The sequence below is a fragment of the Nipponia nippon genome, unplaced genomic scaffold, assembly GCF_047370975.1.
Source record: "Nipponia nippon isolate SJK-2023a ecotype South Korea unplaced genomic scaffold, ASM4737097v1 scaffold_6, whole genome shotgun sequence".
Taxonomy (NCBI): Eukaryota; Metazoa; Chordata; class Aves; order Pelecaniformes; family Threskiornithidae; genus Nipponia; species Nipponia nippon.
Genome location: NW_028262380.1, coordinates 57,650,193 through 57,674,636, shown reverse-complemented (window position 1 = coordinate 57,674,636; position 24,444 = coordinate 57,650,193). Strand labels below are relative to the sequence as shown.

The 24,444-nt window shown below is 37.7% G+C and overlaps 1 protein-coding gene across 5 annotated transcripts in view; it reads right to left on the bottom strand.

Annotated features, from left to right (window-relative positions):
- Positions 1–3,696: 3,696 nt before the first annotated feature.
- The window catches only part of SGMS2 (sphingomyelin synthase 2), a 31,879-nt gene continuing 11,131 nt past the window's right edge, over positions 3,697–24,444 (bottom strand). For 4 of the 5 annotated variants that reach the window (XM_087737827.1, XM_087737828.1, XM_087737826.1 and 1 more), the window contains exons 2-6: positions 11,746–12,405; positions 10,837–10,954; positions 9,248–9,401; positions 6,282–6,448; positions 3,697–5,432 (exon numbers count right to left, since the gene is read on the bottom strand). In XM_087737827.1, coding sequence (XP_087593953.1) covers positions 5,229–5,432; positions 6,282–6,448; positions 9,248–9,401; positions 10,837–10,954; positions 11,746–12,200 — 1,098 coding nt within the window. In that variant the 5' untranslated portion in view covers positions 12,201–12,405 and the 3' untranslated portion in view covers positions 3,697–5,228. Of the gene's footprint in view, positions 5,433–6,281; positions 6,449–9,247; positions 9,402–10,836; positions 10,955–11,745; positions 12,406–20,073; positions 20,193–24,444 lie in introns of those variants that run through there. The other variant, XM_087737829.1, reaches the window with a different exon arrangement.

The window sequence follows — 24,444 nt, the reverse complement described above, 5'->3', positions numbered from 1 at the left end:
CATAGTATTTGCTAAACTCCAAGTCCTTAGGAATTAAAATATTTTCATTGAAAATGAGTCAAATCTTCCTGAATTTTTAAGCATTAATCTTCACCAGGAAAGAAGGTGTCCTCAACACCAGTATTTTAGATACACACTAGAGACTGCACAATATTGTTACTTCATCTTAAAACATCATTCAGACGTTAAGTGTTTTGTTAGAAACAATTATCTACTGAAATAAGAGATGAGTTCAGAACTAGAACTTTTTCCTACAATATTTAAGTTATCTGTACCTAGCCTGGAGTTCTTATGTGCTGCTTTCTAGGTTAATAAGACTTAATCAAATGGTTATAATCCATGGAAACTTGAGCCAACTAGAAAAAGCTTGAGTATGTTTTAAGCATTGCAGGACTTCTTGTTTTAGAAACTATTAGTGACAGCTTGGAGGAACAGCTTATGCAAATTTGCTAACCATATTTAAATATTTTACAATCTCCAAGCATCTCTCACTGAGTTGGGTTTTATTTTTATATTGTAAGTTATGGATGAGAACCAGCACCGTCCACAGATGCATCTGTATTGTAGAATGAAGTGCTTAACACTGCCTGTTTCCTTACAGGTTTTTTTGCAGCACTATTACACATAAACAGCTTAATTCTACATTACTTAGAAGGTGGGTGTAGTTGTACCTCAATTTCATGTAAAAAGCAATATATGATCACCATCTACTTCAATGTTTTCATCTTCCTTCCTTTTTCTTGTAAATACTAGAACAAAAGCCTTTGTCTTCGTTCTCAGTTTCTCAGCAAAATTTTTTTTTTCCAGAGACTGGGAAGCATCATAAAGTAGCATATGAAGGCTAACTGATAACCAAAATTACTCCAGTGGCACACTAGGATATTTCCTCACGTGCGCTTAAGCAGCACCACTCATTTGAATGGTGTCCAACAGAAGTATTTATTTTTAAGACCCCTTTTTCAGTAACTGAGTTTAAGACATTGATTTTACAATGCCTGGTACAGAACACTTAAATTCAGAAGTGTTCAATCTTACAGTATCACTCTAATTTTGTGTGCCTATGGAAGACTTCTGGGTAAGTCTAAAACACATGTATTATAAAAATAAAGATGACAACAGAGCTGTTAAGTCTGCCAGTAAGGAAAAACGGTTCCAGTACATCCAATAGATTGGACATGTTTTTAAAATTACCCCATGAATCTTTAATTTTTTTTTTTTTTTAACTTAAAAAAAAAAAGCTCTGGGAAAGTTCATTTAAAGTAAATGGAAAGACTTCACTTTGCACTGAAGTTAATGGATCTGGTCTCTAGAACTGTAAATCATACTTCATATCTACCGAAATGAGAAAAAAAAAATTTGGGTTAGTACCAAACAGCTTTAGGATAAATTGTCTAGCCAGATACTACTGATGGGAGAAGGCCAGAGTTTGAACAGATTCTGATTTAAGATACAGATAAGTGGATTTGCAATAATCCGATTAAGAGAATTCTCTCTCATCTCTTAAAATACTTCCCAGTTCTGTCTCTGTTACTGAGCTTTATTTCTCTATTACATGAAGGTAGCTATCTGAACATATAAATACAGTCTTGGTTGGTTTTTTTCCTTCCTTCTCTCCCACCCTTTTTTTTTTTTTTTTAAGGAGGGAAGCAAATCCCATACTAGAGTTCATAGCAAAAAGAGGTGTGCTAAATGTTGCTACTACCCCACCGGTAGCTATCTTTCCAAGAAAACAGCAGTGAAGAATAATTAACATTTAATACCATTTACATCCACATGGGAGTGCTAAGCATGTACCATAAAAATGTCAATTTACAGTGGCTCCAGGTATATGTTAATCATTTCTGGCATTGGAATTAAGCATCTGTAGCATGACCGCATAGAAGCACATTTCTTTAAATGCTCAAGTTAACCTTTTAAATCCAGGTTTAAATTTAGGCTAGGCATTTAAGAAAGCTTGTTTCATAAAAACAAAGCACCCAACAGTATCTGAGTTGTACTGATACGCCAGGTGTACAAGTGTAGTGCCTTTTTTTTTAAGCGTCTGAGAAGTTCAACATGTAAATGCTCTTCAGTAGAGAGAAGGAGCATTTTATTTATCGTCACAGTACAGGTGCAGCTCATGTGTCTTCTGTAAGAAAGATTATTTTAACTCCAGGAAAAAATTACAATGACATACTGCAAAACATTGGGCATATACAGCCCAAATAAGCCTACAATCAAGCGATCAGTACATTAGGTGAAGTCTAAGTTTCTCCTGTTCTTTTTACCCACTGCAACCCTTTTTCTTCTTAGGATGAAACCATGTTTTCAGTTTCATAGTATCTATATACAATGATCACTCAGTTCTTAAAAGTAATAATTTTTAGGTACCAGCTGTGGTTTGTATTGAATTAACTACTACAGCAGTAAGCACTAGCATATTCCATTACTTACCCCATTTCATCACCTTACATATAGGCCTAAGGAGTCTTCAAATACATCTGTACCACCCAAGTTTGCAAAAGCAATTTAAACCTATTGAGATCAGAGAAGTAGGGTTTTCTGCTAATTAAACACACACACATACACCCCCACCCCCCCCCCCCCATTTTGAGGGCTTTGATACAATGGAGAAAATTTAAGCACTTAAGGGAGGGCCGACTCAGAACAGGAATCAAGTATTTTGAGCTAGGGCTGCCATTTAAACTTTCCTTTTGTATTACAATAGAAGTTTATCAAATTCAGTAGAATGAAAGCTCACACTGCCCAACAAAAGCGTAATCTTTACTTAGTTCTATTTCATCACTTTCATATTTTTTCCTTCCGGAAAGAGGAATAAGTGTAAAAAAGCCGAACACCTCATCCTGCATGAAGAAATTCTACTTTGCAGATATATTACAGAAATCCCACTGAGACATGGTGGTGGTTATGCAGACAATTAGCTATCTAGACTATCAAAGACTATTATTCAGCCACCAGATGAAAACCACTGTTTAAGCTCCTTACTGGAATGCTTTTCATCATGTTATTTTCAAGGCATGGTTACCACTAATGAAATTCATTCACAATTTCTAAAAGATAGTATTACAGTCATGTTAAGCCACTTGTAGTATTTAAGATATCACAAAGCTTAGAATTCAGCTTAAAAAAAAAATATTATGCTCTACGAAGTAGTATTGATATAACAAGGACCTTGGGAGATTTACAGACTGACATTGAACAGATTCATTTATATGATACAGAAAAAGGACTTTCTTATAAATGTTTTGATACTGGCTTTTTAGCTGCTCAAGGTCTGCCAGGAGAAAGCAAATGAAAACATAGGTATGCCCATACACACACAACTTCCAGGGCCATGTTATAAGATTTTAAGAAGCTTATTTTAAATAACAAAACCAAACATCAGCAGAATTTCTTTCTTAGCTAAGTTTTACCAAGGATGTATTGTAAGGAACATTGTTTATTGTATTACTTTGATAATGCACAAAAATATTTGAAATGCACATTAATAATATTCTCATGTACAACTCATAGCAATTGATCCCCTTAACTAAAAAAAAATCGTATTTGAATAGTCTGTATTGCATTTTATACCGGACTTTTTAAAAAACAAGTTTTCATTATTTAAACTGTGTTCACACTTGTCACTCCGTTCAAGACATTCTTAAAATAAGCAGCATTTCCTTTATATTAGTATCACTTCAACACTTAATGTAGTTTTATCTTTGCTATCAGGTTTTACTGAAGATTTGAAAATAAAATTGAGTTAACTGCAGAAATTAATACAGAACATAAATGGTTAAACATGGTATGCTAATTTTCTACTTTGCTTTCCCAACAATACAAAACAATAAAAACCAACAAGAACCAGGTAGCTGTTAATCTGTGGTTTTGTTAAGTGTTTGCCATGGTAATTTCCCACATTCTCAGCCAACTTGCTTAAACAGCCATTTCAGTTGGACTGAAACCCTGGGGAAAAAAAAGTAATCTGCATGTAAGTTCTACCAGAGCGTCATTTAATGTGAAATGGTTTTAGGTAATAATTGAAGAAATGCTACTGTTGTAGGTATTCACCTTGGCACTTTTTTTTTTTTTTTAAGTTAAGTCACAGAAACATGCCAATAGATAAAAAAAGAAATTCAATGCAGAATTATGGCTCCCAAGCAAACTTGCTACATAGTTTCAGCAAGAGATAGCTACTAAAATTAAAAAGTTTATTTTAAACCTAGCCCCATTTTGGACCTGGCCTTGCATTCCTCAAGCAGGTGAGAACTGTAGGACTTTTGCCTGAATTAAGAACTGTATGATCACTCTTTCCAGTAAGTAGTTTTGTTTAATGCGTGTTTAACTACACAGCAGTGTGTGCTTTTGTGTGTATATGCATGTACATACACCAATAGGCACTGCATAGCTATATACACAAGGCTAAACTGCAGTTAAAGATTTAGACTTTGAAACTGTGTCCTTCTTTAAAAATAAAATTTTAGGCTCCTTGAGCTCTGATGTTAGCAGCTATTCCTAATTTGCAAAGTCATCAGGTAGCACAACAGTTTAAATATAAAATTACTAGTAAAAATGTAAAAATTGGTATATAGTAGAATATATGAGAGATAACGGCGGTAAGTAGTATTTTAGGGTCATGAGATATTCATACCCACAGACCGTAAAAAAGTCAAGACTTGCTTCCAGCTGTACCAGTCACGCAAAGGCCTTACCTTCATTAGCAAGAAAAATGCAACAAACCACTTCCCACAATTGTGTTATTTTTTTTTTTTATATACCTCAATACGCCGATATCGTGCCTTTACATTTTAGCATGTTTTTGCCCTTATGCACTCCAGAACTCTGAAGATGAGATTTTTGGGTGCTTCTGTGGATGAGTGATAGTTAGTAATGAAAGTGTTAATGTGGTCTTTGGCACCTCTATCTCATTAGTAAAGCAAAGTCCTGCTCCATTTTTTTTCTTTAATAAAAAAATCCCATCAGTGGTGCATTCTATTAGCACTGAAGAGTAGAATAGGTCTGTACAGCCTGATGATAGGAAAACATATGAAATGGCAATATGTGTGTCTACAATTGTCTTTCCAATCAATTGCACAGAAGCTTGGTCCACTTCTTCAGTTACAGTGTAGTCCTCTTAAGAACTTTGGTTACAGCATTAATCTTTTGGTAAAAAAAAAAACAAAACAAAAAAACAAACAAAACAAAAAAACACAAAAAAACCAGAGCAGATGCTTTCCTTCTTTTCTTCAGGTAGATTTTTCATTGTCCTCTCCTGTCTTCTGAACCCGTGAATACTTTTTGCACGAAGATTTGAAGCAGCTGGGAGGCCAAGATATCGGCCAGGAAAAGCTGCAAGGAACAGAGCCTTGCACATTCTTCTCAAAGAAATAAAATATTGGATACCACCATGCTCGAGAGAGAAAATTCGTCTGCGAGGAGACCTTTAAAGTCTATATTGGCACAAGAAGGTAAAGAGGAAAAGGAAACAGACAATCAGTTTAAAGCATTATAATCAATTATGTTCAGTCAAGACAACTACAAAAATGCAATCTATTTGCATGCATTTCTGCAAAGACAAGGTGCGTTTAGCCTAGAAAAAAAAAGAGTATTGAGATAGCATATACATCATAGTCCAAATGCATACTACAAACTGAGCATCTTTAACACAAAGGGATGCTTTGTTGCTGTACAAAATTTAGTGAGACAAAGCACTCAGGTCTTTTTGAATGTGAGTCCTTCCAGGCATGTCATGTTTCCATTGATGACTAACAGTTGAAAAGTAGATTAAAATGGCTTGAGAGCTATGCCCCTACTTGAAAGGGTTCTTGAAACAACTGCAGCAGATACCTTTTGAACAACATACTTCTAGTGACATTTACAGAACTGTCACTAGAATTTTAGGATGGTCTAGGTAATTTAGGTTGGTCAGAAATTTTATTACTAAACTACTGTTTATTCATAAGCTTGGACAAATAAAGGCTATTCTATACATCCACTACAGCAATAAAAACTTGAAGTTCAAAAAAATGTTTTTAAGCCAAAATATCAGGAATTTCAAAAATAACTTTATAAAAAATAAAATTTTGAAATAACTTAATAACAGGCACAGATCAAAAAAGAACATCTTAATCCATTAAATATTTACTTAAACCACAGTAAAGTGAAACTCCTTGTCCAATTTGTTTAAACTTCAATATGGAATGTCTATTTTTATTTTGAAATTAAGAACTAATTTTGCCATTTGAGGGGTATTAACAAATGCAGGCTATACGTTGATTCTAAAGGTATTTGCCACTCACCTTTTCATTAGCCATTGAGTGGTACCACCAGAAAAGCCGTGTGGTGATATAGTAAGCAATGATGACGTCTATGGTATAGTGTTCATGAGCAACAAGGATACAAATTATGCCAGCAGCACTCATTAGCCAGCAGATTAAGTGATACCACCAGAAATGACGTGGTGAATCTGTGAAATAGGGAGGTGATGGGAAAGAAAACAAAAACAAAAACCAAAAACACACAGAAAAAGCCATATACATTATTATAGCAATCCACAAAAGGAAGGGGGAAGATAAAAAAGATTATTTAATTAAGGCTACTGAATTTTAAAACGTAACTCATCTATACCACACTGGTACAAGAACCCTCTTTTGACACAGAAAACAAGACTAAAGAATTATGCAAACTTACTGAGGTGTTCTTACTTTGTAAAATGAACCCAAGATGAGCTTGCAGTTAGAGACAGACAGCACCATCACCCATTTTCTAGTCAAATTAAGTAAATTTTCCAGTTAAATCACTTCTAGGGTATGGGGTGCAAGGGAAGAGACAGAATTGAGGCAAGACATACACTTTGATTATTTTACATGGGCTGTTTTTACAGTCTATGCTCAAGTAAACTTACACTCAGGTAAAACGTCTAGAATTGATACAACCTGAGCAGAGATCACAGATTAAACAGGAAAATACACTCTTATTTTAATTCCTAGGTTTTAACTACTCTGCATGAAACCTCTGTTCTGTAAAACAGAATACACTGTACGGGGAAGTACAGTATGTGAATTTATACCCTTTCATTAAAGATTAACAAATGGGAGTGAAGCTATTCTTCAAAATGCATTTAAGCCACTTCAGTGGAAAAGATCCCCTGCCCTTCTTTCCCCATTGAAAAAATGCCTTGGGTGTCACAATGACCATTCATAACTTCTGACAGGCTAACAGGCCTCCAGGCTTCATTTGACTCACAGTGGGAGGTTTTGGCACCCCTTGCCTTGTGGGGCAATGGTCAGCCTTTACTTTCACACAATACTGGCAGAAGAGTTACTGATCTCAACGAGCCTACCCAGTAGTAGTTTGAGGCGCCTGTGCAAAATAGTTACTGTAGGAGGACTTAAATTTTGGTGCAAGTGTCAAAACAGTAAATTCTCTTAACTCTCCCCAAAACATTGCAGGCAAATCTGTATCTCCTGATTAAAAAAAAAAGGAGCCAAGTCATCTCAAGAAGTTGATGGAAACAGCCCCAAGCAAGACAGACATACCAAGGCTAAAAATGTAAATAACTATTCTGGGCCAAAAACGCTGGAGTGCAGGGGAAGAAGTGAAGAAGCAGCAAACGATGAAAGGAATACAAGAGCAGAGCAAAAATCCACTAAGCCAGAAATAAAAAAAAACAAACCCACAAACCAAAAAAACCTCAGAATGCATCTTGTACTGAAGATGTGGCACCAAAAGAACAGAAAAGAACACCATAAGCAACCTCTGATTCAGAGCAATTATACGGCTTAAGCCCTTCCTCAGATAACATTTTGCTAATTATATGGGAGGCAGAAAAAGGAAAGCTATGCTTTTCTCATTTATAAAGCACAACTCCACTGAAATATATGCCTAACAATTAGGCAGCAGTCAAAGGGCTTATTACAAGAATTTGCAGGATACAATTCCTCCAGCCCCTTATGATGAAAGTACATGAGTTATACCAGCCCTGAAAGTACTGGGTTATCTACATCTTTCCCGGTACTAAAGATACGAAAGAGTATGTGACCAGCATTAAGCTGCAATAACATACACAAAACAAGGCAAACAACAAATCTACTATTAGACTATTTTCTTAATACTGTTCTGGTAATTTTGATGAGTTACACATGCCATTCCCCCAGTAACGTTCACTTTACACGAAGGACCTAGGCCTAAGAAACAGCAGACTATAATCAGCATCTTAAATCACTGTTTGAAGAAGAGTGTCTCGCATCCACAGATTTGAAGTCTGTCATATTAAACAGGCATTTTTATATATTTTTTTTTTTTTGTTTAAGGCAGAATGTAGCACTGCAACACTTCCTTCCCTCAACATTTTAATAAAAGGAAGGCATTCAAGTGATGCTGGCTAGTCTTATTTTTGTTTCAGTGAGAATTACACATTCCCGGCAGCCATTTGCATAGTTTGGGACACAACAGTAGGAGAGAAGATTCCAATTCCAAACATGTGAACTGGAAAGGGAACTTCCCCACTACACATTCGTGAGCGGCCAAGTTGCCAGGGTAGAAGCATTGCTTACCCTATATCAGATTTAGAAGTTGGTGCTCAGTTCTCCAAAGCTTCAAGCAATGCTGTGTGTGCAGCACAGACAGATTTTCCTCCCATGCCCCATAGCAATGTAAAGCAAAGGGGGAAACCATAGCCCCAACTACATCTTCTGTGTGCTTGACAAATTCTTATCAACTTTAAGAGGCATAAGTAGGACACTAGCAGAAGACATCCAAGGAGCATGAATCAACTTCCCATTGTTTGGAGTAAATTATGTACAGCACACTTAAAAGAAATAACGTTGCTTCTGGATGTAGTACAAGCGTGCAATGGCGCTGTGCTCAAGCCACAAAAATTCCTTAACATCTAAGGTGTATCAGCCAACCTGCACAGAGCCAATCTGCATAATTAACTACAGTATTTTTTACCCAAAATTTGAATAACCTGTCAACGAATAATGAAAAGCTAGCTTGCTTCAATCACCCAGTAAACACTCCATATAAAGACAGAAGAGACATGTCTAGTCAGATAAGCCCCTAATTAAAGGCCATACCACTTTTACTACACCTGCATTCTGTTTTCACTCAGCAAAGTCATATTTTGTATTTCAAACCCATACAGTCTGCGTACAGCTGAGCAGTAACTTTTGGAGGGCCGCAGTATTTATATGCGCTTTTATCATGTGTTTTCTCAGTACAGCAGATTTGAACAAGAAAAGCGCATTGAAATACCATCACTTACACTCTTTGATGAACAGGTAGATCAGTGTTAATACCACAGTGTGACCACTAAACAGGAAGTCTCCGCATAGGATGTGTGATCCAGTTATGGACAGACCACCACCAGAAATCAGTCGCAGGATCCTCTGAACCTTTGCCTGAGAATCTCCATTCAACTAGAACACCAGGAAAACAAGTACAAAAAAAAAAATTAAGATACACCATAAGTGACTTGAGTAAACTTCTTGCCCAAACATACGTGAATTCAGGGAGACAGGGAGAAAAAGGACACAAATTATCTTTGTTTTCTTTGGCTTTTTTCACATATTCTTAAACAAATAAGCACGCACATCAAAGTTGACAGGTGCTAAAGATCAGCTTGATAACACTGGCATTCTGTCTATGCTTTCCCAGGCTATTTTAAAATATGCATTGTATCAGAATGAGATGCAGAATATACTGGAAAGGTAAATGTTAAGAATTTGTAAGGTCAGGTATCTCATGATAGCCATTGACAGAATGGATAAAACCCATTCAAAACCGGTTCCAATACAGTACAACCTTGCATACTGCTTCTGCTATTCTGTTCAGGATGAAAACCTCAAACTCACTTAATTCTAGATGTGGTTACAAACTCAGTCAGGACTTACTCAGAATTAGAGGATTTATTTTTTTAAACGTGCATTAGGATCTGCTTTTGATTTCTCATAGATACTAGGCAAACACTTAGTTTCACCTAGCTGTTTAAAGATTAACTCTGGGGGAAAAAGCAAAACAAAACAAAACAAGATAAAGGGATAACTGAGTTTTTCATAATCAGAAAAATATTCACATAGGAAAAAAAAATCCAGAACAACTATCAAGTTTTTCCAGAATTCAAGTAAATCATCCTGTTTTAATGCTAGCAAAATGCATTTCAGCAGAGACATTTAATGTTTCCTTTGCTTACCCCTTCCCGTTCCTCAATACACAAAGTCATTCCCCAAGCTACTAGAACAAAACAGTTGAGTCTTTACAATAATGGTACGTAAATAAAGCTTTTTCAAATAGATACTGAATCATAAGAAAAGTAGTTCATCCACTATGTTCCTAAGTTGTCCCAATGTGAAAGAATTTTGCAGGCTGGAAGCAGGGACAGGCAGCTGACTTCAGGTATTGCAACAGCTCTTGACAAAATAGTGTGAGAAACAGGACAAAGCACATGATAACATTGTGGGTTTTTAAAAGGATACTGCAACACAAGCTTGTGTATGACCCTATGAATTACAATATTGACCTTAGGTATCCCACCATGTACAAAAAAATATTGCTGCACTATTAGAGTGATTAGCTTGAGCCTCAGAAGCAAGTTTACCAATTGGTAGCAGCACTATTTCAACATAGGTACTCTCCTTTAAAGCAACTTAACTGCAGCAATGGCTGGAGGCTCTTTCTGTATCACACAACTTTAAAACTTGGTTTATCGCTATCTATGTTTCTGAAGACATCAGCTGAAAGTAATTTGTCTTATTTAATCATACCTGGAACATTATCCTCTATTTGCTCTAATGAGTCATAAGGACTCAGGCAGAGACTTAAGGCAAGAATTAGGGAGCAAAGGCTCTTTCTTACCTTTGGCGCACACTGAAAATGCATTCCAGGCACAGGTAAGGTGGTAACGTACATAGTAATACAGCGGTACAGATACAAAGTTCCTATTATAAAAAAAAACCTGCGTCCCACTATTGATCTGAAAGTAAGGGAAAGGGGGAAAAAGATTGAGTACAAAGTTCACATGCAGGGTATACGTATAACGGTTATGGAGCTCTAGATTTATTATATAGCTGAATCCCTAGACTTAAAGAGCAGCTCCAGCCCCTGCTCTTCACCACACAATTCTCTAAATCAAATACTAAAAAGTCTTTCTTCAGGTTTTAGTCTTGCTAGCTCATAATAGTACATAGCTACCACAAAGCTCCCACCAAAGCTATCTAACCAATTTAACGTGGCCTCAGTCTAACTTAACTGTGTCATCAGGCATAGTCTTCCTCAACTCAGTGACCTTCTCTTTTTAGTCCCATATTATAACCACGTACTTGACTTAAATATGTGTAGTTTAAACAAATGAAGACAAAGGAAAAAGCTTCTAGTCTAGCTGTAGAGGACAGTGGGTTTCTCCTCAAATTTGGATGAGATTTTTTTACATCATCATGATTTCCTCTGTTTAAACATCACCATGTCAGTGAACACACTTTGAAAAGCCCAGTCCCAGAATAAATTTGAGTAGTACACCACAGGTGTCAAATTCAGATTTAAAAAAAATATTATTCAATAATCAGGAGAAACCTGTGTTTCTGTATCCAGCATGGACACTGGAATGTTTTCTAAAGAGGTCATCCCTTTGTCATTCTCCTGCCTGCCCTATTCTACAATATTGCTACAGGTGCTACCATAAGATTTCTTCTACCCAAAGTGAATGAGGGAAACGAACATTTTGAAAACATATAGCGGAGGGAAAAAAAAAAAAATACAGCTACTTACTTGTATCTTAGAAACAACCACTGGAATATCCATAATCCAACTAGTATCATTCCATTTATTTCTGATACAGAAAAAGCCCATTTCACACGATCAATGTAATCAAAAAATTTGTCAGGCAAGGGAGGGCTTAGCTCCTTTGGAGGTACTCTCTCATGGACCACAGTGATCATGACAGTTGTTAGAATCAAGTTGAAGAGAGCATAGACAAAGGCAATGCCTGTTTTCCACCATTCCAGAGGAAATTTGTTCCTAGACTCAGCAGGCATAGCAATCTGGATGTAATCAGGATATTTCTTTGTTGTTTTCCGCAAGCCATTAGACAAGCCCTTTGGTTTGCTAGTGCCATTTTTGTTCTCTTCACTGACTGAGAGAGTAGGTCGGGAGAAGCCATTAGAAGCATCATTCGTTTGACCCTCCATATGCTCATCAAGCTTTGCTGTCTCAATGGTATTCATTCCCAAGCTGTATGGCCAAATCGGGTTTATCAGTGACCAATTTCTGGGCTCTCTAAATTCTGTTACTCCTCGAAGTCCAACGTTCTTGTTCCTAGATGATTTTTGATTTCTGTAAAACTCTAAAAAGTGTCCATTGTGCTTTTGCTATTCAGATACTGTAAAGCGAGTCATGAAGACAAATCTCTTTCCTCTGGAGCTGTATCATCTGCAAAAAAAACCAAAACAGACACTGAGAACCTTCAGAACTAGTAATGTGACACTGAACAAATACCTTAAAAATGTTTATTCTAAGTTCCACCCAAATCTACTTACATGTACAGTCAAAAGGTAAACTAGAGACAGGTGTTTACTGTGAAATAATTCAAGCCAGCTCCTACTGAGTAACCTGATAAATCTCTGAACAGTTTAGGAACTAGTAGCAATTATAGGTTTGTTTTTGTGTGGGTTTTTTTTGTTGTTTTTTTTTTTTTTAAAAGAACAAGATCCACAGACTTTAACAATTATGACAGGACTTGCTTTATCAGTTGTCAGAATTAAGACTAATCCATGTTTGCAGCAATATTGAATTTTATTGCTTAGGGGCATTCCACACAAAATATCTCCTTTTTGACCCTAGGGTTGCTACAGATACCAACATGGTTTGTCCATGTAGATTAGGTAACCTTGTTAGTCCAGGTGACAGGACAGAAAACAGAAGGGCATTACAGGATTTGATTTTGTAAGGCATAAAGTAATTTAGATTCATGTGGAAAATCTACTCAGTGGATAGCTCCATTAAATTTTCTTGGATCTAAATGAGTATTTCAACGAAAACAGTAAAAAAAAAGTGTCTACATAGCTACTGTAGTACCCACTAAATAATGTCTGAAATTTCAGAGCCTCTGGATTAGATTCTTAGTTACAGTAACCTATATGTAGAACAGACTACAAATGGATTTGTGTTTGGCCTTTATTACTTAAAAATATGTCTAAATAGTTGTTTGGTTTTTTTTAAACAGGAACAAATAGCAAGATTCATTACTGCATGGGATTTATTTCAGGCTGCATTTGTCAATTCAGTAAAATCTCATTAGATAAAAAAGTGCGTACATTTTATAACAACATTTTCTACAAAGAAAAAAGAATTCAATTCACCTCTACAGAACTGACATTGCTCTAGTCAAAACAAAGGTCATTTCCCCCCCCCATCTTTAAAGTTCTGTGAAACCACTTATTGTAGTTGTGATGTACCTATTTTTATCACTCTGTTCAGCTCCTATGGCAAAAGTAGTATTATCATATACACACTGTTCACTACCTACCAGCAAATTATAATTCTCTCTTTTTTTTAATTGTTCCTCTAAGAGCAGTTCAACACTACCATCACCTCAAGGCTCTGCACGCCAACACAGGCTGCCACAGTTTGCCACGCTATATGTACAGTTAAGTCATCATGATGGAAACTACAGCAGCCAGTCTCCCTAAGCGTACATCACAGAACCTAGCTTAAAACAACCTGCTCAGGAAAAACCTGTCCAGTAACTGATCTCGTGATAGCAAGGACAATCTAAACCAAAACAGCCTGGAAAGTTGGGTGTTTGCGTTTTGGTCCCTCCTCCCTAACTCCCCCAAACAGAGAAGACATTTAACGTGGTCAGCACGTAAATCCTACTGATTTCCTAGCTGCTGCCCTTACTACTGAGAGAAGAGCTAAGTGTTTAGATCACAAATGTGTGAGATTCATACAAATAATACTGAAATAGTCAAGAAGCATTTCTAAATCAACCTCTCAGCAGTGTTTCTGAAATTCGCTGTCGCTGGTTGACCTTTCCTAAATCCCTAATCAACAAGTGTGTGAAAACTGAAACACACACAAAACACCCGAACAACAACTCTCCACCTCCCCCCAAAAAACAACACCCAAGAAAACAAGTGGTGATTTCAGATGCTTTTTCTCCCTCTTACTAATCAGACTGTAAACTCTGCTTCACTAAGACAAGGGGATGTTTAACCCAGCAGCCAGGCAACGACCTCTCTGATGCTTCCTACAGCTAAGAATATTCTTTTAAAGCAGCTGCAAAAGCAACAGCCTAACTCAAAACTGTAGTAGAACAACATTTCAACTTTCACAAGTCCTTTTCTTCACACACACACACATTCTTCTATTCCCTCTGTCTACTGAAGATAAGCATATGACAGAATGCTTAAGTGACAGGATAGAAAAAAATCTGAACTTGTCTAATTGCTTTAGTTTTGGAACACAAGTCTACCTAAACACTCTCCTCTCAAGTCAAGACCCTTCTTCTCAACACGATGTTATTACACAGCAGACGCTGATGTAAAGATCAGCAATCAAAACTTGATACATTTATATCCTGCACAGTTGAAACATTTTTAGAATTATGCATTTACTGAAGAAGAGAGCATCACAGTAACTAGCAACCTTAGTTACTTCCTTCTCTTCCCCACAAATACCTAACACCACTAGTAACAGAAGTAAAAGGAAGATTTCCCCCTCCCCCCCCAGATATTTAATGACATCCACATAGGCCTTAAAGATCAAAGAGCATCTGAACTACAAATGAACAATAACCTAACGACCTAAAAGTAGAGTGGCACTCAGGTTTTTACATTAACTTATTAAGCAAAGCAATTATACCTACAGCTTTGCAGGAAAAAAAGTTGTGTTCCTTCCTGGTACTTTTAAATGGACGGTAAGGCATATTGATCTACCATTTCTGATGGCTCATCAAGATTATTTCAAGCAGAGTGCATACTGTGGTCAAACCTTTGTTTACATTGGTAGTTCAAGGTGCTATATATCATCTGATCAGTGATCTGCAAGAACATAAAGGCTTTCCTTTATAATACCATTTCAACCTGTTTCTCCCATATTCTAAACGAAAGCAGAAACTATCGATGAAAAAGACAAAAACACTCTGCCTGAAGCTTTCAGTCCCTTGCTGCCAATCTGACTGGCCAGAGAAGTGACAGATCCAGAGCACCAACAGCCTAATCGTCCTCTGCTGCAGGCTGTAAAAGGAACTCCCCAGAAGCGCACAGGTTTTTCTGCCAACCTCCTGTCCCCAATTCACATACCCATCCGAGTCCCCATGAGGAGAGCGTTCCTTTTAGCTTCCGTGTTGTCCTTATGTTAATTTAGGTAAAATATCCTACTGCTTCTTTTGTCGAACGTGGAATGCCCCTGTATCAAACATAGGAGATGCCAATGAAGTGCCTAGTAGTAGGCTTTAGACTTCTTCAGTAACCAGGCAGCAATGCTCAGACCTGGCCATCTTGCCAACACCTAGGGACTGAAAATCCAACCCAATTGCTCTAAGCTATGGAACATCCACTGGCTGAGTCTCAAAGACTCAGACAAAATTGGCCCAGTAACCCAAAAGGATAAATAAAATTCCTGTAAGGGATAAACCCAGGCTTTAGGAACAAGTTTTCTTTTTGGAACCACTTCAATACCTTCTAAAAACAGACACATACCCTCACCAAAGAGCAGAGCTTCTTAACCAGCAGTATTACAGCAAAAGTCGTAACTGCTGCAAGGAACAACACATTTCAAGGACGATCTTAAGAGTAAAAAGATGCAAAAAGAGCAGGGGTCCCAACTGTTTATCCTGAGCTTCTCTACTTGCTCCTATGCAGATAGCTCCTTTAGTTTTCTGCCTCCCCATTTGACTGTCATTCACAAGAAAATAGCTCACTGGGGGTACAGCTTTGAGACAAGTCTAAGAAAGCACGTCTACACTTGGTTCTTTATGCTAGAACTTAAGAATAACAAACAGTTTTATTTAGCTTGTTAGTCATCCAATTTTCACATAAAGGTCATTTTCACATAAAGTTAGCTCACAATTGGTGTTTCTCAACCAGTACTCGGAACTTCTGTAACATTTCTCAAAATATTCCAACTTTATAATTTATTAAGGACTGAACAGTCACAATTCGCACAGGCCTTCCAAATAACTAGTTCTTCACCTGCTGTTCCAAATATGAACTACGGTATTGGAACAAGAGCACCCAAAACAGTAAGAGCGATCTACTCTGACCTTAAGGAAAGCTACACACTCATGTACAAGATGGAAAAAAGTTTCTAGGCAGTGGTATTTAAGCCTTATCTGCTTTTGTTAAGGTTGGCTGAAACATTTGATACAGCTGTAATATACTCTTGTATTTGGTAGCTGCATAAAAAGGGTCTGTAAAAAAAAATACAGTGCTGCAGAAAAAAATTACACAATTGGAGATAACATGAGAGAAAGTTACAGTATCATATTGTTATCTATATCACACTTAGCAGGAGAAAACCGTTAGCTAGTTCGTATTTTCTTCAGTCAAATTTTCAGGACTACCTATGGGACCAGAACTAGAAAAGAAGTTGGGTAGCCTCTGCTACCTTGACAGCAATGAATAAGAACAGGCTTTGTGGGGTTTCTCTTTTTAATTTTTATTCTTAAAAGCATTCCAGGTCTCAGTTTGTTTTTATAGTATCCCTTCTTCTATGCTATATGTATGCCCCACAGCATGTAGACCACTGCGGGGGTGGGGGGGGACACACCAAAACCAAAAAAGCAACTGCTAAACCAGATCTGAACAAAGTACATTTAGGTATGCAGAAACAGGACCGAGTTTAATAGGTTTGCTTATCATTTCTATTTCCCTACAGTAAAAATATTTTCAGAGTTGGGTTCATCTTTCAGCTGCACAATGTTTATGCTTACAATATATAAATACATGCACAAGTGAACTGCAGTTTATCTAAAAGTTACAAGTTTATCTACATTCTGTAATAGGCTGCCAACACATTTCTTGCTCATGTGATGCTGAAGTGCAAGTAAGATAAAGCTGTATTACAGAAGTACTGTTCATTCAAATGCTCTCAGAACTGAGATTATCATCATATTGTCACTTGCAATAAATTTCAACTTTTGTAAAAAGCATTAACTACTTACCCTGTATAAAATTCTTTTCAGTAGTAGAAATAGAGCAGATACTCCCTCTTGAGAGAGGGATTTTGCAACTCATTTAGGATTACTAACGTACCAACAGAAGCTATCTCTTTAAGGACTAAATCCCTACACTTTCCCAGAGAGAGGGGAAAAGCTTCAAGGTTACCGGTTATCTCTTTGTATAATCCAAGTTTTACCAGTCCTGTGGAATTCTGTTTCTTCACACCTCTTAATAGTAAGAAGGATATTAGTTTCCATTTTCCTGGCATTTAGTATTCAGTGCGTTCCACAGCAATGCCAGGTTTCTGAAACAGTATGTGCCAAAAAGCACAAAAAATATTCACACCCACATACATGTAAATATGTAGATTATAAATATATATAAATTTTTCCTTAAGAGCACTCACCAGGATCCCAGTGACTAAGCAAGAAAAAAAAGTATCTTTGAGCTCTTTTATCATTTTGAACACTGCTGAGTAGGTTTGCCTTAATCATTTAAAGGCATCTTCAAACTCTTCAACTGTTTGGTCCCCAGACTGGAGAGGATCATATTTAGTAACTAAGAGCCTGATGTCCTTTAAAGGTGCTTTGTATCCTGACACCATGACAGGCTTAGATTTTCCTCCCAGTTATTTACCCTTATCTTTTAAGAACCAAGGTCACAATATCTGTTAAATGGCAATTATTTGTTATCTTTTAGTGCCAGTGACACATTCTGGCAATAATCCACAGGTATATGGCAGTTTTATTTTCAGGTTAACAGTCTTGCCTAAAACAAAGGTTTTGAGAATGGTCAGAGTCATATCTGTAGAATCAGAAGCGCTAACAGAATAATTCTGGTTAGAAGAAACCTCAGGAGGTCTCTAGGCCTCTGCCCAGGATCAGCTGTGACATCAGATTAGGTTGCTCAGTGCTTCATCCAGCTGTACCTTTAACAGCTCCAAAGATGCACAACCTCTCCAGGCAGCCTGTTCCACTGCATGGCTCTTCTCACAGTGAAAAGTCGTTTGTTTTGTTTTGTTTTTAAATCTACTTTTTTTCAGATCTACTTCTTACTACAAACTATGCCCCTTGTGTCTCATTCTCCCATCACTGAAAAGCCTGGCCCCGATGTTCCTGATGACCTCCTTGTAGGTATGAAGGGGCTGCTGTTCGGTCCCTCTGAGCCTTCTTTTCTTCAGGCTGAAGCAACCCGGCTCCCCCAGCCTCCCCTCACAGGGCCTGTGCTCCAGCCTCCTGACCACCCTCATGCTCCCTCTGCTGGGCTTGCTTCCAGTTTATGTTTTTCCTGGATCAAGGATGCTAAACTAGACACAGTATTCTAGGTACAGCTAAGAAGTACTGAGCAGAGAGGAATAATCAGTTCCCTATAAATACTGGCTAGGCTCCTATTAAATACAGCTCAGGACAGCGTTGGCTGCCTTCACTGCCAATGCACATTGCTAAATCCCTTTTCAACAGAGCCAAAAGAAACACCGACCTTTTTCCAAGAGGCTAAGGACTCCCTCAACTTCTTCACTGCAGAAAAATGAGATTAAGTCTTCTTCCTATTTAATCTATCCTCTCCAAAATGAGCCTGTTTCAGTATTTTAGATCTGGACAGAAAAATCTGCTAACCTAAATTGATACTTAAGCTCTGAATCAGCTGCTTTTGAATAAAAGGCAAAAAAGGTGCTCTATCACTGCATATTTTATAACATTGCAAAAAAAACGTTGGGCTCACGTCCTTTTTTCCATTCATTAAAAATGACTATTATAAACACTCTACAAAGAGTGGAAGCCACTGTACTACCTCAGTCTTACCAGGCAAAATAATTCCGCAAGAGGGCCAAAAGAAACCTCTGGATCATCAGGCTGTTATTTAGTTTGCTGTCCAAGCGTCTCGGGCTTCTCAGTGCTAATTTCTGCTGTAGCTTTGCAAACACTGTTGAAGAACCAGTATCCAAAGCAAGATTCTTCTCAAAGAGACAGCAAGGTTTAAAGGTTTGTTAAGAGCCTAGCAGCACATCTGATGCCCCACATCCTTTCTACCTCAGGCAAAAGTTGCAGATTACTGGCTGTCAGGTAGCGGGCCTGGCACAGAAGGCAAGAATGTTTTAGACTGTTTTGTGAAATCCTCCACCTAGTTACCGAGGGTAAAGGTTTCGCTTCATAATGGAAAGTCAGATCCAGAGATTAGTCACCACTTTCAGCACAGGGCGGTGAGGAATCACAGTGACTAATGTGTGCTTTAAAGGGACTCTGCTACAGCTTATCAGCCATCAGGCAGCTAGGAGAGGAAGTCGCGTACTTAAGAGTAAATTTTTATCAGTGATACACCCTAAAAATATTTGGGTAATTATTAAGAAGATAATGCCTGTCAAAATTTTCCCCTGTGCTACTCCCAAAAAGCAGTAGTGCCAACTCCAAAATAAGAGGTCACATTTATGAGAACATTCTCGAATATTTCCTGCAGCAGTAAGAACCCTCTTCCTAAAAGTTTAAAGTGAGAGGACAATAATTGCTTAAACCTGCAGAGTATTTTACAAGGTTAGCAGGTAATAAGTAAGGAATATATGCACAAGTCGTACAACCCAGACAAAAGCTATTTTAGCATTGAAGTATACCCAGAGGTTCATACCTCATAAATCACATTTAATGAAAGTTTAATACAGACATTAGTACTTGCAAGGCATATGACATTAAAGAGAAAACCATTAACTGTAATCCTCATCTAGTGATAGCAGAAAGACACCACACGAATTCTTAGAACAGGGCATATTTAAAACTGATTAGTATCATACTATAAGCTAGTTTCACATATCCCTCAGTTCGACTGGCACATTACAAATTATGGATCTCTACACAGGAGCAACACTTGCTGTGTTCAGAGGCTCAAGCAATGAAAACATCCCTTTTCAGAAACACTAATATCTCCTCCCCCCGCCCCCCTTTACCTTAGGGGATCCTGTATATGTGTCCTGATCAAATCCTGACACACTGTCAAACAAATCAGGAAAGAGTCACTGAATACCTTCGCCTCTCTTCCCCCAAAGAACTCCCAGATAGTTTTCAGCTTGCTCAACTCTGATGTAGCTGCCTGGAAAGCGTCATGAATATTAGTCAAGAGGGATGATACAGACACAACACATCCTCTATCCTTGACAGTAAACATACAGATTGGCTGAAACTGATGATGAAACATGATTTGCTCCCTATTTTGGTCTTCCCCTCTACCCTCTTGCTACAACTACTGGTTCCTAACCCCACCTGCCATGAGCAGCAACAGCACAAGGCTCTCGCATCACAGCCAACACCCCCAGTAAAGCAGATATGGGAATGCTCGGACCTCTTTTTCAAGCTGTTTGTTCACAGGCTCAGACACCCAAATCTACATCCAGCTCACACACTGGATGTTTGTTTCCCTCTCACTTTTCTTTTTTTCAGCTTTTCATGCCACACTTTCAGAAGTAAAACCAGGTAAGTTTAATTCTAACACTGAGAAGTTATGACTACTCAGCAATTTCTGTGACTACCATGATCAGCCCACACAGATGTTTATGTAGGAAATTAGAACAGCACAGAATCCCTTCATAATATATTATTCGAGCTTCCAGTTTGCAATAACCAAAATTGTATCAAGTTTACTATATGTAATTGGGTTTTTCACTTAAATTCTACTTATCAAGTTTAAGCATTACACAGTTAAAACTGTTCAAAAAAAGTCATCAGAACCTGAACTTCCAATGCAGTCCCATGGTCTCCCTTAAACTTGTTCAACTGTTCCATTAACTCAAGATTTTCTATTAATAGAAGAAAATACTTTCCACATTATGCTGACAAGAAAAAACATTTCCTTTTTATACTATTGAATTAGTCAGGGAAGAAGACACTGTTTAGCTTTAAGTACTAAACACAAGTATTATGCACTTCAACACTTCCTTCTTCATTTTTGTTTCTGCTGCAGATTGATGAACAGAACACACGTTTCCTTAGAATTATCTCTTCTCCTGCCTGGCACGCTATCTCCCCACAACACTGGGTATCACTGTTAAATAAAGTTTCAAGAGGATGGTAACAGTGAGACAGCAATAGAAAATAACTACAAAATATCACGCAAATTCTTTCTGTAATGCCTTTCCCAGACATTTTGCTATCTCCATTTGAGCCTCATCCTGTGAGTCAGAAGAAGAGGCCAAGAATAGTATTAATGTGTTTTTAAGAAGTCAAAGAATCTTTTTCTGTTGGATTTTTTTTTTCCATTAACCAGAAGCTCTTTGAATGTATGCACATAGGAAAAAAGTTTAAAGAAATTGTCTAAAAAAAAAAGTCTTTACACCACAAGGAATGCAAAATGCTGCTCTGGCATAAGATACAAGTTGAGTTAGAATTTTGTAGTTTAAGTACCTTAGAAAGCAGGATCTATGCCCTACAGGAAAGGTATTATCCCCTCCTAAAACTTCCCAGATGAGTTCCCATCATGCACTATCTCACTGAAGACAAAGAACACGCAAGAAACAGGTTTTCTGTGCAGTAGTGTTAGCATTCCAGCAAAGACTGGGAAATAAGTCAGCCTGAAAATCATGTCCAGCCTCTGAGCAAATCCGATTTCCTTTTATTTAAGATAATGCACATTGTGAGCTGCCTTAAGTATTGAATACTCAGATGTGTGGGTCATAAGCAGAAAAGGAGTGTTGCATCTTTTGAGTAAAGACATCTTCCAAAGCCAAAAATGTTTCTTCCTACCTTCCTAGGATAGCTACACTAAAACATGCACTCAAAAAAGTTCTATCATCTTCAACCCTGAAATAGTTCAATTCCAACAGAGTAGTTAACTATCTTAGTTTAAAAAGGACTATTCAGAGAAAGCTCTCGGCTTCCCAATGTTTCCTCATGTCTGACAGTAAGATTATGAAACAGAATTGAGACCTATTCAACGCTGCTTCTATGGGGCAACAGCACAAGCCCTATGATGGCACAAACTGTGATCTCTTATTCTGGAAGGAATCAGTCAGGGCAGTCACCTGAAGCGTCCAGGGTCAGAATTCACAGTAAAATTTCTTAAGCGTGTTCAGACACCAGGACACTGAATATTCATACACATATTGAGACACCTTCCAGCAAGAATGTGAGTTTTCACTAACCCTCAACATTTGAGCTGAAGAGCAGACTTCACTACAGAGACTTTAAAAAAACAAAACAAAACCACACACATCCCACATAAAAAAACCACCAAAAAACTAGGGGGCAAGTTAGCTATTCAGTTTAACTACACAAACCATTTTCGTCACACGTACAGGAGACCGAATAACACAAGACAAGAGGGTGCTCACACACCTACGTACTTGCTCTGAAGTAGTAACTCCATTCTGAACTGTTAGGTAAGAGGCTATATGTTGTTTGTCATATACCACCGTGAAGATCTATTTGAAATATAGCCTGAGTATCTGCAAACATACTTCAGGGGCAATCACTCTATAGGTGCTGCCTGGCTAACAGGTAAACAGACACAAAGGTCCTCTCAGACAAGGCTAGACTGCAGTTACATCACACTGTACATTAAACATTAGGCCAAAACCGATTAACCAGTTTTGATGCCTTGATTTCCTCAGGAAGAAGGTCCTGTTGAGCTAAGGTATAGGTCAATTCCTGAGTACATCTGGCCTACATGCCTTCAACTCCCCAAACAGACTTGCTTCGGGTGAAGCATTTCAACCTGTTCCCTCAGACTAAGTCTGACATTTTGCTCATAACGAGCTTGTGTCAAAAATGGTGAGGTTTAGCAGAGAAACAAGCAGCAGCCACTTCATAGTTTAAATACCACCCAAGAAATTCTAAACTAAGAAAGCGCAGAGGTTTTCTAGATGTACATGTACTTCCAATTCACACATCTGGGATTATGACATGATGTGTCACTTTGAGATGTTTTTCGCACCAGCAAAACAAAAAAAAAAAAAAAAAAAGAAGCAGCAGAAGCTGCCTTTGCTCTTCAGCTCAATCTGCAAACTGTCCTAGACCTATAGGACTCATGAGAAGAGGAGATGAGAGGTGTGGGATCAGAGTGTTTTAAAACAGCCATAACAACAAGACTAAAAATTAATCCTAAATAACAATACATTCTCTGTCCACTAAGACTGTCTTTTACTCCATTGGATCACATTATTACAAATATACAACAACAAAAATACTGTGTCCTGCAGCTTACAAGCCTTTTGATGAAAGGAGAAAGGCTTGTAACCTGATTCTAATTGAAAACACTATAGAATATCACTATAAATGCATGTGTAAGTAGATTTTTCATGTTCCATTCTCAGCAAAACATGACCAAATCATAAGCTCTGTAATAACAGTCTAACACCTGCTCTGTAATAACAGTCTAACACAAATCATGAAAACCGCAGTAAGCGCTTTCATAATAGTATTATGCAAGATTAATCAAGACAGTAGTTCTTTGAACAAGGCCTAAGTACAATACTCCTCTTATAGCTGTCCTTACAATTGCAATACAGACTTTGATAACGAACAACCTTTTCTGCATATTACATACATCACAATCGAATTTTGACTAAACTGTGTTGCCTTAAACATGTTCTAGAAAGGCTTGCAGTGCTAAAAGCTTTGTGTCCGATTTCACTACAACAGGGTGCAGGGGGAGAATAGGAAGAAAGCACATAATGCGTGCACACTCAAAAAAAGTTGTGGGTAGGGCAAAAGAACACAGTTCTAGTGTTTGCCCTTAATGCAGCACAACAGAACAGAGAGCTCCTGCTTTCCTGCAACACTTCTCTGTGCTCCAGGCCTTTGAGGGGGAATAGTGTCCCATTTTAATTTCAGTCATTCAGTACCGAGATCCTCAGATGTAAGAGAGCTAAAGAGCTTAGTCCAAACCCTATGATGTTTAAGAGTTTATTTTAAACTTTCTCTAAGTCCAAATTAAGAAAAAAGAAAACAATAACAAACAAAACCAGAAACTGTTTATAGGAACAATCATCCTGCAGAGTAAAACTAAGCCAGGAAGCCACTCACCTTGTTCAGATTGTTCAATGACTAGAAAGCAGCGTACACAGGAAAGTGTAAACTGCCTGCAATCTGTAGAATTACGCTTTAAAAAAAAGAAACACTACAAATCAATGAAAAATACTTTTACAGCAAGCAGTGTAATTATTTAGATTGTTAGAGCCGAAAATTTCTTCAGCCCGACTACTTTAGCTTTGATATTTGACCGGCATTGTGCCTTGTCCTGTGGTTGGTCAGTTGAGATGCATTTCATCCATCTTTCTAACTTTGAAAAGTCAGTACAAGCTACTGACTTTTACCATAGACATACA